This window comes from Barbus barbus (genome assembly GCF_936440315.1).
Source record: "Barbus barbus genome assembly, chromosome: 34".
Taxonomy (NCBI): Eukaryota; Metazoa; Chordata; class Actinopteri; order Cypriniformes; family Cyprinidae; genus Barbus; species Barbus barbus.
In genome coordinates, this window is record NC_136762.1 from 18,439,384 (window position 1) to 18,453,294 (window position 13,911).

Sequence of the window (13,911 nt, forward strand, 5' to 3'; positions counted from 1 at the left end):
GTGCTTGCCCCTTAAACCTAATAACTGGTTGGGCCACCCTTAGCAGCAACAACTGCAATCAAGTGTTTGCGATAACTTGCAATGAGTCTGTTACAGCGCTGTGGAGGAATTTTGGCCTACTCATCTTGGCAGAATTGTTGTAATTCAGCCACATTGGAGGGTTTTCGAGCATGAACTGCCTTTTTAAGGTCATGCCACAGCATCTCAATAGGATTCAGGACAGGACTTTGACTAGGCCACTCCAAAGTCTTCATTTTGTTTTTCTTCAGCCATTCAGAGGTGGATTTGCTGGTGTGTTTTGGATCATTGTCCTGCTGCAGAACCCAAGTTCGCTTCAGCTTGAGGTCACGAACAGATGGCCGGACATTTTCCTTCTGGATTGTTTGGTAGACAGCTGAATTCATGGTTCCATTTATCACAGCAAGTCGTCCAGGTCCTGAAGCAGCAAAACAGCCCCAGACCATCACACTACCACCACCAACAAAATATTTTCTGGAATACTGAATTTGGGACTTTCATTAGTTGTCAGTTATAATCATCAAAATTAAAGGAAATAAACATTTGAAATATATCAGTCTGTGTGTAATGAATTAATCTAATATACAAGTTTCACTTTTTGAATGGTATTACTGAAATAAATAAACTTTTTCATGATATTCTAATTTTATGACCAGCACCTGTATGTATAACCCTATAAAAGTATGGAGATGGATCTCTGCTTTTTTGCATTTCAAGGGTAAATAAAGAGCTGATGTTTGAATAAATAAAGTGTTTTCTTCACTCAAAACAAAAACACAGATCTCCATCATTCGCTGGTTTAAAAATAAATAAATAAATAAAATAAAAAACCTTGTAACTCCATTTGAGATTGAAGTTAATAGTACATAGCAAACAGTATGCAAAATGTGGCATGACATTTCTGCAGTTACATCCGTATGCTTTTCAGTAGCCCATAACACCTTGTTTGTGACAGGTATCTTTTGACTTACAGTGTGACTAGAGGATGAACCTGCAGTTTTTAAAATACCTGAAAAAGCCAAGTGATAATGATTTTATGCTAGACAATAAGATTAGAATTTAATGTATATTGTACATGCAAATACATAACAGTGTCTGTGGTGTTAAGAAGCTATTTCTGAAATGATTTTTCCTTGCTACATTCTGAAATGCATGTGTTATCACTAGCAAAGTGTGTAATGTAAGAATACAGCCAGTATGTACTGACTACTAATTTTCTTAAATATACTAGTATTTGTGCTATACTCTGTACATGTTTCCTGTGCTTTATAGTGTCATATTTTCATTTAAATACTTCTGTGTATTCTAAATAAAACATAACCATTTTAAAAAGTCCATATTTCAGGAAATAAATAAAAGGACATCCAAAATATAATGGCCTGCAGGACAAGTTTGGGAAACATTGTAATTACCAGTAAATATAACTTTTTTGTGGAAAAGTAAATCGTGATTAAACCATGTGTAAATAAAATACATGCAAATAAACAAAAATAAATGAAAAAAAATCAACATATAAATATAAATATCTAAACATATACAAACATAAACAAAATGAATTATTATATAATTTATTTGTTAAACATTTATTATGTAATTTATTTGTTTATTTAACATGATTGAGGCAATAAAAGAGCACATGTTTATTGACCACATAGTTTGTGCTTTTTAGAAGCGTTATGACAGTTAGTAAGCCTCCTTTGGGCCTCATTAAAGCACAGAGTCGCGTAATAAACATGTTTTCATCCTGCTTTGGGTTAACTGACAAAGGTAACAAGCAACAATGAGTAGTCTCATGTTACATCAGTCCTTGGACACCATTTCTGTACCAGATGCTCCTCCAAACAACTAAATTACCTCTGCTGAGAGACACATTTTAAAATAATATATTTATTAATATACAGTAGGATAACAGTACTTACCCTGAGCATGTATGTTAAGCTGTGTGTTTGTGTGTGTGCGAGAAAGACAGAGAGAGTACACATTTTAGCTTATGTTTCTTTTTTTCTGTTGTAAATGTTTGTTGTACATTTTGATGCCTGATGACACGGGTAGAGGACTCCCGCATAAAGCACTGTCATGATGGATAACAGTGTTCCATCCAGAGTCAAACTGTTCCTAGTTTTGGTTTTGTTCAAATCCACCATGGAAAACACACTGCATCTGAATTTGAGTGGGGAAGCCACAGTGCTTTATATGGGAGCTCCCTACCCCTGTCATCAAGGCATCAAAATGAGCAACAAACACAACAGAATAAAAAAAAAAAAAAAAACATTAATAAGCTGAAATGTGTACTCTTTCTCTTTCTCTCTCTCTCTCTCTCACACACACAGCTTGACATACATGCTCAGGACACGTTCTGTAAATCTACTGTGTGCACAGTATGTACATTGAGCACTGCTGTTCAGTTGGCATGCTTGGGGCCCAAATTCTTTGTATTTTTGATACTTTTTATGTAAAACTATTTATTTTATTTGGATGAATTTTATGTCTTTTATCAGATTTACCAACTAACATCTCTAGTACTTTCCTTTCAGGAAGCCAAAGCTAAGTTAAAGCTTCTGGTAGCAAAGCAGTTGGAGAGTTTTTGTTTTTGTTTTGACTGCATCAATACTTTAGCACGAATTTGGCTGATATTCCCCAACGTCAGCACTCACTATCTTTTCACAGGCAAGTGATTTCGTCCAGGAATCGTAAAATCTAAAAAAAAAAAAAAAAAATGAAGGGGTTACCTACAGCATTCATCAGATCTTTCTCTTCCAACTTACACTCCATGTGCGCGCGCATCCATATTGCTTAGTAACGAACGCGCTTGAGGCAGAATCGCCTAATTTAAACGGAAACAACAGCATCCTAAGTTCTGATTGGCTGGCAGGTGGCATTTAACTCGAGACGGCTATGAACACCGCAGAGAACTTACCTCCGTATACCCTCATCTATTAATTGTACTTATAGTGGGAAAAGTTATCCCTTCTCAGCGTGAGAAATACAAGGTGTGGCGTGAGAGCGTGTGAACTGGTTGAAATGCGTCAGTCTCACGGTGAATGCGTGAGAGCCCTGATATATACCTATTTGCACTTAAACAAAGACTATAGAATACCTGTGCTCAGGACTGCGCATGCGCACTGGCTGATCTAGCCTGAGAAATAAGCTTTTTATAACGCTATTTGAGCAAAAGAAACAACATTCATGACACAGTTGTTGTCCGATTTCATTGGTGATCTCAAATATGAAATTTAATCTTAAGCTTAGTGAACAGTTTTGGAGAATTTGATGTTTCCCCATTCAAAGAGATAGGAGTTGCACTTGGATGCCCGAGAGGCGTTTCAGAAATGGCCGCCGAGTGACAGGACTTGTCTGGCATGTGCTCCTCTCGTCCTGCCTCCTTGCTTCCAATTACCACGCCCTCAAAAACAACGTTCCTCAACGTTAAATTGCAAAGGCTTTGCAAAACTCATCTACAGTGCATAACATCATCAAAAGATTCAGAGAAACTGGAGAAATCTCTGTGTGTAAGGGACAAGGCCGAAGACCTTTGTTGGATGCCCGTGGTCTTTGGGCCCTCAGATGACACTGCATCACTCATCGGTATGATTCTGTCATTGACATTACTAAACGGGCCCAGGAATACTTCCAGAAACCACTGTCGTTAAACACAATCCGCCGTGCCATCTGCAGATGCCAACTAAAGCTCTATCATGCAAAAAGGAAGCCATATGTGACCATGGTCCAGAAGTGCCGTCGTGTCCTGTGGGCCAAGGCTCATTTAAAATGGACTGTTTCAAAGTGGAAAAGTGTCCTATGGTAAGATGAGTCCAAATTTGACATTCTTGTTGGAAATCATGGACGCCCTGTCCTCCGGGCTAAAGAGGAGGGAGACCTTCCAGCGTGTTATTAGCGTTCAGTTCAAAAGCCAGCCTCTGTTGGTATGGGGGTGCATACGGTATGGGCAGCTTGCATGTTCTGGAAGGCACTATGAATGCTGAAAGGTATATAAAGGGTTTAGAGCAACATATGCTCCCCTCCAGACGAAGTGTATTTCAGCAGGACAATGCAAAACCACATACTGAAGCTATTACAACAGCATGGCTTCGTAGCAGAAGAGTCCAGGTGCTGAATTGGCCTGCCTGCAGTCCAAATCTTTCACCTATAGAGAACATTTGGTGCATCATTAAACTAAAAATACATCAAAGATAACCACAAACTGTTCAGCAGCTGGAAACTTATATGAGGCAAGAATGGAACCAAATTCCAACACCAAAAACTCCAGAAACTCATAACCTTGATGCCAAGACGTCTTCAAACTGTCTTGAAAACAAGAGGAGATGCTACACCATGGTAGACATGCCCCCATCCCAACTATTTTGAGACCGGTAGCAGGCATCAAATTTGAAATTAGCTAATTTTGTGCATAAAAGTTTTTACATTTCTCAGTTTAAACATTTATGCTTTCTGTGTTCTATTGTGAATAAAATATTGGCTCATGTGATTTGAAATTCTGAAAGTAAAATTAAAAGTTGTTTCTATCATTATTTAATGAAACTTACATTAACTTTTTTATTAACTAACTTTAACAAAAGTTTATTCTAGTTTATTACACTCAAAGGATTTTGGTCCAATAATTAATCATAATCAAAGCATCATAATCAAAGTGAATATTGGACAAAATACAAGCATATTTTATAAGAGTATCAAAAGCTGTAGGCTATAAAGCATAAAGTGTGTGGCATGTAAATTTGTGGCATATTAAATATGGAACTAGAACATCAAATTGGATTTGTAACCTTTTTGTAAAGTTCAGTTACCACAGTCTGACAACTCATTGCATTTATTTTCTATATGAAACACAGGCCTAGTATTTAAATCAGTGGACAGTCTCTTTTTATATGAATGCAAGAAAGCACAGCTAAATGCCACCATCTTGTGACTGAAAACGGTTAGACATGTTACATTGTAGTTAAATAGTTTATCTAACTAATCTAACTACAAAAGTTAACATAGACTAAAGATTATTAATGATAGGGTATTTAAAATTTGGGTATATATTAAAAACTCTTCTATAACTAAAATATATAGGAAGAATACATAGTAATTTTAATGTTATATTAAATTAAATGGACATCATCTACAAAAAGTTTAAGTTTAGGCAGAGTGTAAAATTGCAGTTTTAATTGTTGTGTTCCTTACGTGTTAATATTTTAGGGCAGATATATTTTGTCAATAACTTTGTTGTACAGTGGCAAGAAAGCAGTAGGAATACCTTTGGTTGTTTAGTGGACCTTTAGTTTTTAAAGGAAAGTCTTTATCCTGGGTTGGTAATTCACACAGTAGGGCTATAACTTTGGCACCTCAGTGTGGAATTTAGGCCAACAAAAGCAGTAGTGCAGGGCCTCGTTACCCAAACTGTACAGTGCTAGTACGAATTTTGAAATGTTGCAAGTGTGTAATATTGCATTAAAAAATGTGGCATGGCTAAGTAGCAAAGATCACAGACCAGACCTAAAACCAGGGAAGATCACAAAATGACTCATTTTCCATCACCAGGACACCTTGACTCCACATGTTTGTGACTCAATTCTTCTGATGTCCAGTTAAAACAGATTTCTGTTTCATTTCTGTCAGATTAATCATTTATAAAGTACTTAAAGGTTCTTATAAGTGTGTATTTGTGATACACATATATGCATTTGTCTATAATAATATGTTTTTTTAAAGCCTCTTGTTTAAGCAATGAGATCAAGGAGCTTTCAGTTTTTTTTTAATCATATTTATATTCTGTATTATTCTATACTCGTGGTAGGCTATTACTCAAATACCCCCCACCCCCACCCTTCTCTCTCTCTCTCTCTCTCTCTCTCTCTCTCTCTCTCTCTCTCTCTCTCTCTCTCACACACACACGCGCGCGCTACTGATGCACGTTCTTTCATGTCCTGCGTGAGTGAGAACTTAGTGCGCTTATGAAGAACGCATTAATATGTAAGACCTTTTAAACTTCTTCCTTATAAGATGTCTTCATACGTTAGTCTCTTCATATTTTTATACGTAATTAATATATCTGACAAATCGTTTGGTGAGATGTTCACTTCAATGATGAGCGTGAAGCAAGCAGTTTTCGCAGAAAGACAACTCATCGATTACTTAGGAACTTACTTAGAAAACGAAATACAAAGACTTGACGATATTAAAAGGTAAGAAAACGTAATCATTTATAGAAATCTATAAAAGCCGTGATTAATTAATTAAGCAATATAAATAGTCACAACAAGATGTGGACATGCTTAATCGTTACAATGTAAAAAAATATATCTGTGTTTTAAAAGTTGTACGACAGTATATTTTAAGAACCATGCCAAACTTTGCTTTGTTTTCAGTTGTTTTTTTTTTGTTTTTTTTTACTGAATCAAATAAATACTTTTCTGTGTCATATTCTGTTCAGATATTAGCATTTTGTTGTTGCTGTTTATTTATTTTTACATTTTATTAGGCCTAATATAAAAATTAAAACGACAAAATTGTAAAGGGGCATTTCTGTATCATGTTGTTTTGTTAACATGACAACTATGCCAACACTGAAGCTGATAGAACAGTTGTAGTTTTAATTAAATCTGATTTTGTTGTTATTATGTTTAATGGTTTTTATAATAAAAAAAAATTGCAACCAAGTATTAATTCCTTGATCTTTTTTAGATTCTTCTCAAGAGTCACATCATTACACAGTGGGATATATGATGAGCCATCAGCTACCATAGCTAATCCAATTGTTGCATTCAAACTGGTCAAAAGACTCAAGTCTGAATGGATGAATATTGTCCATAGCAATGAAGCCGAAGAAAACCTTGACGGTAGTTTGCTGACCTTCCTGCAGAAAAGCCTTGATCCACAGCTTCAAAACTTTAACTGTATAGCTTCATGTGCTTTTTCACTGTACTTTGGCTTGCTTGTCTTACTCAATTCTACCCCTTCACAACCCCCATTTACTGTTTTCGTTAAGCCCTTAGGGAGGGCTACAGGAGAATGGAAGGCAGCTTACCCAAGCTGGAAGACCTTCAGGGAGCAGCGCAGGGGCTGATGAGACTTCAGGATGTGTATGATCTACGTGTGGAGGGGCTTGTGCGAGGTCACTTCCAGCAAATCATAAATGGAAATGCTGTTGATATTTACACACCTCCTATGTCTGATATACTATCTGGGGATGATTGCTTCCATGTTGGAAAGGTAGGACACACTGTATTATTTCCAGTCTGCAAAGCATAGCATGGTGTTAAAGCTAATCATTTCTTATTTGTCTCAACACTACTGCCCACGCTCTCAAAGTTTGGAATGTGTTGTGAATCGCTGGGAAAACCTCTGGAAAAATGTGTTCAGAATGTGTTCCTGCTTGAGCTTAATGTTACTTCCTTATGTACATTCCATACTGCTCAATTTTGTTTAGTCACTGGTGCCTCTTTTGTGGTGAATACCATACCAAATGATTTATACTTTTATTTCTTAATGCAAAAAGAAAATCCCTGTTTTGTTGCCTTCTTGTAATAAGTACCATCTGTTCTCTTTACCACCACCCGAACATCTACCAAGTAAAATATGTTGTTTGGCCAATGATTAGCAACTTCTTTTAACATTAATAAAGTAACACACTGAATAACCAGTGACTAAATGGTTTTTGACTGAATTGTGTAAGAAGCATTTTGAGTCCAAGTGTCAGTTATGTGGGTTGTCATCATCTTTTTCGGTCTTTTCCATTTCCATGTCATATTTGTTATGCTACATCTGTGAGAGCGTTATGCTTGTAGGTGGCCTATGATTTGGAAGATTACTACCATTCTGTGCAATGGTTTGAGGAGGCAGTTCGTCTCTTTCGAGGAACAGAATGGAGTCCAGAAAATGAAGGCACACTTGAAGATGCCCTTGACCATTTAGCTTTCTCTCATTTTAAGGTATGGTACTAATAAAATAAATATGTTTACACCAGGTTTTAAGATCCATCTTGGGTGATCCTAAACAGTTTGTTAAATCACATTTGGAGGTATGCAGTTACTCATGTGACCACATTATGAAAAATACAAAATATAAAATTAAATCACAGGAGATACATTTTACAAGCAGATGTAAACACCAAAGTGTCTTAGCTGACTACTTGTGATTGGATCACTCAGTGAATTTTAATAGTAGGTATAAACAGGGCCAAACATTCTTTTTTATGGATGCATTTTGCAATCTATTGAAGAATTTACACTTGTTTACTATTGTCAATGTTTTTTAGACTGGAAACATATCTTACGCCCTCAGTCTCTCCCAGGAACTATTGCTTCATGGTAAACCTCTGCAGTCTATCAGCCAACAGCAATGAGTTAGACACTGTGAAAAAAGCAACACAGACCAATTTGTTTTTAATTCATTAATAAAGATTAATTTAAATATTATCAATATATAAAATTCTTTATCATATTTCATCACAATGCAGTTTCAATCTTGCCTTCTAGATCCTGTGAACAGAAGGGTACATTTCAACGTGGAGAAGTATGAGAAGCTCCTAGATGAAAGTCCGCTTGTTACAAACCAAAGCTTGGTTTTGAAAAGGCCTGACTGCACCTATCTGAGAACCAGGAATGTCTATGAGAAGCTGTGTCAAACAAAAGGTTCTCAGGTATCATTCCACACTGTGCTCCGCAGCTTGTGATTCAAACAATGTAGTGTTCAACGTTCATTAGAGGCTATATCTTGCTATTCAATGCTATCTGTTCTTGGAAGTATTGTAAGCTACACAAATATTAAATGTTAGCACATACTGTATGTTAGAAAAAGGGGTCATATGACATTGCTAAAAAGAACATTATGTTGTGTATTTGGTGTAATGCAATGTGTTTATGCGGGTTAAGGTAAAAAAAACACATAATTTTCCACATACAGTACATTATTGTTGCTCCTCTATGCTCCGCCATTCTGAAAAGGTCATCGTTCTGAGAAGCGAGGCATGCTCTGATTGGCCAGCTATCTAGTGCGTTGTGATTGGCCGAATACCTCAACCGTGAGACGGAAATGTTAAGCCCCTTAGCGTATTGTGATGCCATGTCCCGGCACAATGACACAAAAACAATAAAACCCATTATAAATGAGGCATTTGTTGCATCCAGTGGGGACATAATTACTGATTATAATGACTTGTAGTGTCTTTCTACGCGCCGTGTTGCATCGCGCCGCATTGCATCGCGCCACATAAACATTACCATGTCTGCATTTGTGATCGGAGAAACGGCAAACAACAAGCACTACTCCACACAGCTCAAAACTCACTTTTGAATAGTCAGTAGCAGAAACATACTTACAGGCTGTGAGTCAGAAGCATCAGACTGTCCTTGCGAAGTTGGAGTTGCCCCACTTTATAGAAACAGCCTTTGTGCAAGCCAGCATTGTACTCTTCCTGGTTCAGGAAATAATCCTCTGAAAAATGCGCTGCACACACTCTAATATTTGGGTTGGACTGCTCTGGAACAGTGTTGTAAATACAACTTAACCACTGATTTCTAGTTGTGTCCTCATTTGGAAGCCCAAACAAAGTACTTTCACTTTCACAATAAAGCACAGCGTCTCCAGGACATGGTGCCGGCGGCGGCAACAATAGTACAGCGAGAATAAAAGTTACACCTTCTTTCATTACGTGTACGTTTGGGCGGTGCTTTGCAAATCTTCCCACACCGTGACGTAGACATGTGGGGGCGTGTTTGAATGAGCCGTTTTAGGTGGGCGTGGCAGAGTCTTAACTTTTATAAAGAACATCTCTTTGGTTTTGATACTTTAGTCCTTGCAACTTCAGGGATCTTATCTATGCACAAACAACTTTTACCAATCCAAAGAGAAAGGAAAACTTGAAATTGCATCATATGACCCCTTTAAGTGTGTAATTTCTGCACAATTAGTGGCACCAAGTGGAATTTCAGTCTGTTTGTTTAGGCTACTCCATCATGTTGAAAAATGACAACATAGGCTCAAATAATGGTGCACTTGTGAATTTGGTACTTGTCTGTCTGTATAATAATGGTTTCTTTTATAATAATTTACGTTTATAATTTACTGTATACGTTGCTTTATTTTTACAGCCAAAGCATTTTGAGAATCCCAGGTTGTTCTGTGACTTTTTCACCAATGGCAACCCTGGCCTATTTCTGCAACCAATTAAACGAGAGCTAATCAGCCTGCACCCTTATGTTGTACTCTTCCATAGCTTTGTCACCCAGGCTGAAGCTAAAAGCATCAGAGAATATGCCGTTCCAGGGGTGAGTGCCTTTATGTGGAACCATACAGAATTGGATATGCAATGGGTATTTTTCCAAGATGTAGAAGTAATTTGTTTAAAATTAAACAAGGCATCACTAATAATGCAATATGCTGTCTTTGATATTAAGTACAAGCAAGAATGAGTGATAATTTTTGGTATGACATATAATGGTTGGCAAAGACTAGAGTTCTCACTTATTGCCCGTTTTTCCTGCTTCCATTTTCTAATTTGTTCTTTTCTGAACAATACTTTTTTCACTCACTTTTCATCTTACTGCTTAGACAAACTATGTATGCCAGTTACTGGCCAGCTCAACATGGAGAGACTCTTCAAAATGTCTGTATGAAGCCAGTTTCTCAAGAGATACACAAAATTTTGTGTGCTAGTTTTTCTTCCTTTTCCAGGCATATTTAACCACACAACATAAGCCAGCCTTAAACTGAGCTGGAGAGAAGATGAAGAGCACAATATGTGAATAAGTCATGCGGTCGGAATCAACTGTGCTCACAGCTCGTCAGTTATTCCACCCAGAGTGGTATTTTTTTTCTCTCTTTGTGGGAACAGACTGAGCATTAAATCATGTGTTTCCATCCTTTTTTTGTGTGCTGGATCAAAACTCCCTGCTAGTAGTTCTGTTTTTTTTTTTTTCTTTTCTTTTTGGAATTCTCACATAACATAAATTGTAATCATTTTGTTTTGATCCTGTCTATTTGTACTTTTTCTAAGTCTCTGTCTGTATCTCTGTCTCTGTCTGCATCTGCATCATATATATTTATATATTTCATGTTTTCCTTCAGCTCAGAAGATCAGTGGTGGCATCAGGAGTGAATCAGGCCACTGCGGAATATCGTGTCAGCAAGAGGTACAAGTATTTTAATTTGTTTTTAGGAAAACAGTTAAATCAGCTCATCTATATGCTAGTCTACTACTAAACATTTTAAACCAACATATCTCAATGGTAAATAATACTACTAATAATATATCCCATTTCTAATAATATCCCATTTTTTTCTCTTTTTGTACTTAAAGTGTAAAGTGGCTCTGACATTGCAATTTTTGTCAATGATCTTTTAGTGCATGGCTTAAAGAGTCAGCCCATGGAGTTGTGGGCAAAGTTGACCAGCGCATCACTATGGTCACTGGGTTGAATGTGCAGCCTCCTTATGCTGAATATCTCCAAGTTGTAAATTATGGCATTGGGGGACACTATGAACCTCATTTTGACCATGCCACAGTGAGTAACTACATTTTTTTCAGAAATACTAAAGTGTTTTTCAATGCAGAAATTTCCTATTGATAATTATTTTTGTATGTACATTGTGTGTCATGATGCAAACCTACTGTGGATAATGTGATTTTTTTTTTTATGGCAGTCTGACTCTAGTCCAGTGTACAGACTAAAAACTGGGAATCGTGTGGCTACGTTCATGATATATGTTAGTAAATAATAGTTCACCTCTTGATTGCTTACTTTTTTAATTAAAAAAACAATATCTTGCCAATTTAGTTTGGATTGAGAAAATGTGAGTTTTGGAAGCACTGAACAACTTTTTCCCCTCTTTAGCTGAGCTCTGTGGAAGCAGGAGGATACACAGCCTTTATTTACGCTAACTTCAGTGTTCCTGTAGTGGAGGTATAGAATCCCATACATCATTCTCACAGTCAGATTCACTCAAGACAGAACACAACCAGATTTTACTCTGCACAGCTTTCAGAATGCTATTCCCTGCAATTCTGAGTGATAACAGATTGTTTGCAACTGAGGTCAGACATTTCATTGGATATCCTGTTACAACAAAAGCATTAGGGTTGGGAGTCAGTGTTGTTTCAATAAATGAACTGTTGAAGAAACCTGATAGATAGCTATCTAGAATTTTGAACTTTCACCTCCAGGCACTCCACTTTTCACCACCCACTAAGGGGATTTTATCCCAGCACAACCTCTTGCAGGGGATAAAAGGAATATGAATTAATAGAGGTTCAGGATTTTGTCTATTACATACAAATTCAAATAAGAATTTGGACCACAGAATATAACTATATTGGGATTTTTTCTTTATTCTTAACTTATGTTATATGATTTACAGTATCGACTGATAGGTTGCAATGAGTGTATTTGTCATTTTCAATTTTTATGTGATCGCTTTCCAGAATGGTGCTCTCTTTTGGTGGAATCTTCATAGAAATGGTCAAGGAAATGTTGACACACTTCATGCTGGCTGCCCTGTTATTGTTGGTGATAAATGGGGTATGATTGTTGTATCACATGATGTATCGTTATGTATCATATATTATATCCAAAGCCACTTACATTGCATTCAATGTATACATTTGTTAAGTTGATTTGATATAAATTCCCTGGAAAATCAAACCCATGAATTTGGTGTTGCTAGTGCCATACTTTACTAACTGACTAATAGGAATGCTCACACTGCAGGTAATAATTCTGGAAAAGAAGTGTGGAAAATTAAAACAGCAAACAACAAACAAACAAACAAAAAAACCCAGCAAAATTGTGAAACTTCAATGACAAGTTCTGCTATTATTTACTTATTTACTGTCCTGTTAAGCTAAAAAAAAACATTAAAGATGTCCTTATGTGGGCTATATTCCAAGACATTTGAAGCCTTATATTTTCTGTAAAAAACATACCAATATTAACCAAATTAGTCACTGTCTTTTCTTTTCTAGTTGCCAATAAGTGGGTTCATGAGTATGGGCAGGAGTTCCAACATCGTTGCAGCCTTAATCCTGAGGAATGAAGAAACGAATAGATCATTTAAAGTACAAGACTCAACCCCCTTAAAGGAGTAACACTGGAAAGCGATGGAATGAAAAGCTGAAAAGGGGGGAGAGATGTCTTAAGGAGAGTGACACATGGATAATTCTCATGTCTGTCTAAAGAGCACAGGGAAATAAAGAGATTGCCACAGTGCATGTTTGTGCATGGGTTAACGAGTGCTTTGCTATACAGCCCTAAGGGCAAGCTGACCTCTTCTTCCTGCTTTCCAAGATAAATACCAGAATGTTTTATGAAAATCGAAACTACAGATGTTTACGTGCACACACACAACCCCACACCCACACCAAAAAGAATAATTTGCCCACTTGGATGCTTTTTTAATTTTGACACATTACTTGTTTCTTGTGCAAATCTGGTACAACTGTAAATTGTTTATGGTTGCAAAGTAACTTCTATAAATGTTGTAAATAAATAAATAAATACCATAAGCAAACATTTGCAAACACCTTTGCCATGATATTAATTCCTGTTAGATTTTTGTGTGTTACATAGATAATTGTGTGTTATGTTTTGGAAAAAGTGTTTTATGAAATTGAAAACTGAGTCTAAGGCTGAGAATTAGTGTATGGTTTTGCAGATTCGGTGTGTGGTTCTGCTGTTTGAGTGTCAGGTTTCAGCAATTGTGTGACAAGTAAAGATTTGGTGTGTAATCAGTTGAAAAAAAATCTGAACATTTTTCTCTGTTTGATGAGTCTGTTGAACTTACAACACAAAGAAATTAAGAGTGTAAAACTGAAAGAATGCCACAATTCTTACCATAAGCACAGTTAATGTGCAGCCTGATTTTTTTTGTGCTCGTTGACATTTTTGTCACTTGTAC

The 13,911-nt window shown here is 36.7% G+C and overlaps 1 protein-coding gene across 1 annotated transcript; it reads left to right on the forward strand.

Moving 5' to 3' along the window:
• Nucleotides 1-5,909: 5,909 nt before the first annotated feature.
• p4ha3 (prolyl 4-hydroxylase, alpha polypeptide III) lies at nt 5,910-13,531 on the forward strand. Its single transcript, XM_079391821.1, has 13 exons — nt 5,910-6,203; nt 6,703-6,857; nt 7,007-7,230; nt 7,806-7,949; nt 8,276-8,327; nt 8,496-8,659; nt 10,110-10,286; nt 11,086-11,150; nt 11,363-11,522; nt 11,662-11,724; nt 11,853-11,921; nt 12,440-12,536; nt 12,980-13,531. The coding sequence occupies exons 1-13, from the start codon at nt 6,022-6,024 to the stop codon at nt 13,048-13,050; spliced, it is 1,623 nt and encodes a 540-aa protein (XP_079247947.1). The 5' UTR covers nt 5,910-6,021; the 3' UTR covers nt 13,051-13,531.
• Nucleotides 13,532-13,911: the final 380 nt, after the last annotated feature.

Coding starts and splice junctions, on each gene's coding strand:
- p4ha3 (XM_079391821.1), top strand. CDS start 6,022: ATGTCTTCATACGTTAGTCTCTTCATATTTTTATACGTAATTAATATA. Junction 6,858..7,006: donor AGCCGAAGAAAACCTTGACG/GTAGTTTGCTGA, acceptor GTTTTCGTTAAG/CCCTTAGGGAGGGCTACAGG. Junction 11,151..11,362: donor GAATATCGTGTCAGCAAGAG/GTACAAGTATTT, acceptor ATGATCTTTTAG/TGCATGGCTTAAAGAGTCAG.